Consider the following 5,000-nt stretch of genomic DNA (forward strand, 5'->3'; position numbering starts at 1 on the left):
AAAAGAAGATATACAGTTTACATGCATATACATGTATATATGTGCGAAGCTGTGATATACATATGTTAATGACACACATGTGGCTGTACGTGTAAATGATCCTGCAGGTGATTAATGTCTGTTGTACATAAAGTTATAGAGTTTATAGCCTGCAGTTTTATAGGAGACTCAGCACATGAGAGGATTTAAATGCATGAAACAAGAAGCAGAGTAACACTGCCTCCAGGTGGAGCTGCAAGACAACAGATCTCAGATCAGACATCATGCACACGTTTACATTTTCATTGTGATCACAGCGAACCACAAAGCACTTAACACTTCATTTCATCAGCATTAGTAAGTCTTATGTTTATAAGCCCACACTTGATATTGACTATAAAGTTTATTTCATTATTTCCCTTATTGTATTTGTTTGTTTTAATATTGCATGTGTGAGCTTGAATTATATTATATACTTATTGCTTTAAGTGAAATTATTGCTCCTGGTTGATCAATAAAGTTTATGTATATATATATATATATATATATATATATATTAATAAAGTTTTATCAACGTTTTAAAATGTATCATGGAGGCTGAAGAAAAGCAGCACGAGAGGAACAAAGCATGAATGTACACTGCGGCACTTTGAACTATTTCATTTCATTGTATAATAATCCCGGTTATATCGCGTGTGGGGCTGACAGAAAACTACGTTTCCCACAATGCCGTGCGCTGTCAATAAGGAAATGAGTAGGTAAATATCTCTTCCTGACATCTGTAACTTGTGTTCGCAGTGTGTGTGTGTGAATAACAATGTTCTCTTTATTGCCACTGCTCTGCAGCAGCTTCGGTTACTTCCACACAACTTAATAATAATAATAATAATAATAATAATAATAATAATAATCATCATTTTAATCGTCATTGTGAGACAAACTGCGACATTTGTCTCGTTTCAACGTCTTACTGTTTTCCTTCTTCTGGAACATTTTCCTGCAATAATCGTGGAAACTGTTGGAAGTTTGGACTCCGGAAGGTTACAGAAAGGTCATTTAATAATCTTTATAACAATAACTTCAGAGACTGTGCCCCTAATTTAATGTTTTTAAATAAGTTACAATGAATGTTTAATGTTTAATGTTTGTTATTGTGATAATTGATGCTTTAATAAACATTATTTCATTCACTATACGTCAAAATATTGTGAGTGTAAGATTCAAAGGTTTAAATATTTAGCTGTGAGTAAAGATAAAACCTTCCGATGCTTCTCCAGGTCAAAGAATTCAAACTACAGTAAAGTGCATTTCATCTAAGCACGCTTCCATGTGCGCATGATTATTGCACTAAAAGTGGTATTTAGATTGTTTTACTATTTACTTACAATGTTTTTACTGCACTAAGTAATATCTCATTAGTACTGTGCAAGATGCATTTAAATCCACTTTCAGATGACTATTAATCCACTTATTATATATAAGAAATATATTTATAATTCAATCAAATATGGGGATAATACATTTTAAATATCATTTATTAGAATTTGGATTCACTCACAAATAATTTAAATCCACTAAATAAGAAGTGTTTTTAAGTATTGATTAGTTTTAAAAAACATTTAAAATGTATATTTTAGTATAAATTAAGCAGCAGTAATGATACCGAATGGTGCCATCAGTATATGGTGTATATATATTCCACTAACTCGGTAACTTAATCACAGTTACACTTATATTCTGTTTGTTTGAAGATTGTTTCATTGGCTGCGTGTTTTTAATTCCCCTCCAGCTGCTCTGATGAACGTCTCCACTCTCACTTTCCTTCTTATTTATAGGCAGCAGATGCAGCAGGACGTCCTCCGCTGCTCCTCCGCCTGCTTCCCCCTCCGCAGCTCCACCGAATGTGGAAGTGAAACCTCGGCTCACCCAGAGAAACACGAAGTGAGTGTCAGTTAAAGAATAACCAGAGAACATCACAAGGTAGAGCAATAACTTGTGCACGATGTGGAGTTAAGTTCACAAGTGTTGCAGCTGCTGCTGGACGAGGTGAGTTCATGATCTCACACCAGTTTATATGATTAATAATAAAGCTTTGAAGAAACCGGAGAATCTTTCAGCCGCTTCAATAGTTGAGATTGTTTTAAAGGAATTAAACGCTTTTGATTGTTTCTAGAGTTCGTTTGTGACGATGTTTACGTGGATTTTGGTTTTTAAAAGTCTTACAACGCCTGAAATTCAACAATCTAAAAATAATTCCTTCATTTCAATTCAAATATCCTAAAAAGGGTTAAAAATGCAAAGAAATGAGAGGTTTTAATGAACTATTGCAATTTAAAATCTGGGAACATCTACTTTTTAAATATTGTACAGAACTCCAGACTCTGATTCATGCTTCAATAAACATTTATTCTTCCATTTAGTTCATCGTAAAGTTCAAGTCCAAACTTTAACTTGCGTTAAGCTTTATGAGCCCAGTTTAGACATCGACGCTCCATATTGTTCTAGTGTTAACATAGTGAGAATCTGTCATATGCTAAAAGATATATATTTATATATATCTATATCTATATACATATATATATATATCTATATACATATATATATATATATATATATATATATATATATATATATATATATGTATATGTATATATATATATATATATATATATATATATATATATATACATATAGATATATATATATATATATATATATATATATATATATATATATACATATAGATATATATATATATATATATATATATATATATATATATATATATACATATAGATATATATATATATATATATTTATATATATATACCTCTCACATGTTTTAATGAAGTTAGCTCCAGTGTCGACAGGGCAGCGAGTATTATCATGTTGGGATCAGAACCTCACACCTCACATGATTAAATGGAATTTTTATTTTATTTAATTTTAAAAATGTATTAAAAAAAATATCTTTATGTAATTTAATATTTATATATTTTTTATGTAATTTAATTAATTACATTTTAATTATATTTATTATTTTTATGTAATTGAATTTGTATTATTTATTATAATTATTGTATTTTCCCACATTTCTACTGTACCTGGGCTGTTTATTAATATCATTTAAAAAGTCTATAAAAAGAAAAAGGAAGTGCAACATGAAGCGACTTCTCATTTGTTCTGACAGTTGTTTTTATTGGTGCAGCCTGCAGATCTCTCCAGAATGGCGTCCATCGTGAGCTTCTACGTGTGCTACCTGTTGTGCCTGTGCCTGAGCCTGGCCTGCGTGGTGTGTGTGTGTGTGTGGAACAGCCACTGGCGCGGCGGTTTTGCGTGGGACGGCTCGGTGCTGCAGTTCAACTGGCACCCCGTCCTCATGGTGACGGGGCTGCTGGTGCTGTACGGCAACGGTGAGGCAGCTCTTCAAACGCTTTAATTTCTCCTTCTCACTTCTGCTTTGCCGTCAGACTGTAGTAATATCATCTCACTTTACAGGTTCCACAGCACAAATGTTTTCATTGTGACGTCTGAGGAGCCGGGACACTAAAGTCAAATCTGTGTATCAACACAAATGTTCCTTTAGGGCCGATTTCACTTCAAAGCCTTTATCTGCCGAAGTCATCGACTCTGATTGCAGCTCCAAACTCAAACACACAGTTTACTACGACACTGATCTCCACATAGTGTGTGTGAGCGTGTTAGCAGAGGATGCCTTCAGGCACAGTGCTGAGTGTAGGTCACCACAGCGTCACATCGTGCACACATCGTGCTCACATCGTGCACACATCGTGCTCACATCGTCCACACATCGTGCACACATCGTGCTCACATCGTCCACACATCGTGCACACATCGGGCTCACATCGTGCTCACATCGTGCACACATCGTGCACACATCGTGCACACATCGTGCACACATCGTGCACACATCGTGCTCACATCGTGCTCACATCGTGCACACATCGTGCTCACATCGTCCACACATCGTGCACACATCGTGCTCACATCGTGCTCACATCGTGCTGACATCGTGCACACATCGTGCTCACATCGTGCACACATCGTGCACACATCGTGCTCACATCGTGCTCACATCGTGCACACATCGTGCACACATCGTGCTCACATCGTGCTCACATCGTGCACACATCGTGCTCACATCGTGCTCACATCGTCCACACATTTAGTTGGGATGTACAGATTTCAGTCCATAGTGTAAGCAAACCTCCAAAACCACCAGATCCTACATTTCCCATAATGCAACTCAGTCGCACCTTCCGTTAGACTTCTCATCAGGTGTTTCGTGCCATCTCTCCTGCAGCGGCGGTGTTGTACCGCGTGCCCCTGACCTGGGGTCAGAACAAGCGTCCCTGGAAGCTGCTGCACGCTGCTCTCATGCTGCTCGCCCTCGTCCTCTCCATCGTGGGGCTCTGTGCCGTGTTCAACTTCCACAACGCCGTCAACACTCCCAACCTCTACTCTTTGCACAGCTGGATTGGAATCGCAGCTACAGCTCTGTTTGCCTTACAGGTACACGTTTATTTAAAAAGTCTTAGAAGGCATTACATCTAAAAAATAACGCCTTCAATCAATCGTTGCTTTTAAGAAAGTAGGATTTTTATTCATCTCAAAATAATTGTTAACATCTATTTTTTAAATCATTTATTGAATCCTCTCATTTCAATATTTAAAATGTGTGTGTCTCTCCAGTGGGTTTTGGGTCTGGCTGTGTTCCTGCTGCCCTGCCCCCCCGCCTCTCTGCGTGCCCTCCTGAAACCCGTCCACGTGTGGATGGGGGGCAGCATCCTGTGGCTCTGCATCGCCGCCTGCATCTCCGGCATCAACGAGAAACTCTTCTTCGTTCTGTGAGATCCATGTTTCTGAGTTTCTCTTGTTTCAGATTGTTGTTCTGTCCTGATATCGATCATTTCATTTCTCCATAAAGAAGGTTTGTCTGGTATTTCAATCAGTAAATGTCTCACTGTAGATGAAACCTGGTGAAACCTGTTGTGTAAATA

At 37.2% G+C, this 5,000-nt stretch overlaps 1 protein-coding gene across 1 annotated transcript in view; it reads left to right on the forward strand.

Moving 5' to 3' along the window:
• Nucleotides 1–660: 660 nt before the first annotated feature.
• cyb561a3a (cytochrome b561 family, member A3a) overlaps nucleotides 661–5,000 on the forward strand; it is a 5,358-nt gene continuing 1,018 nt past the window's right edge. The window contains 5 exon segments of the mRNA XM_029439937.1: nucleotides 661–737; nucleotides 1,815–1,920; nucleotides 3,188–3,392; nucleotides 4,304–4,512; nucleotides 4,693–4,847. Of these exon segments, the coding sequence (XP_029295797.1) occupies nucleotides 706–737; nucleotides 1,815–1,920; nucleotides 3,188–3,392; nucleotides 4,304–4,512; nucleotides 4,693–4,847 (707 nt within the window). The 5' untranslated portion in view covers nucleotides 661–705.

The sequence above is a fragment of the Cottoperca gobio genome, chromosome 9 (genome assembly GCF_900634415.1).
Source record: "Cottoperca gobio chromosome 9, fCotGob3.1, whole genome shotgun sequence".
Lineage (NCBI taxonomy): Eukaryota > Metazoa > Chordata > Actinopteri > Perciformes > Bovichtidae > Cottoperca > Cottoperca gobio.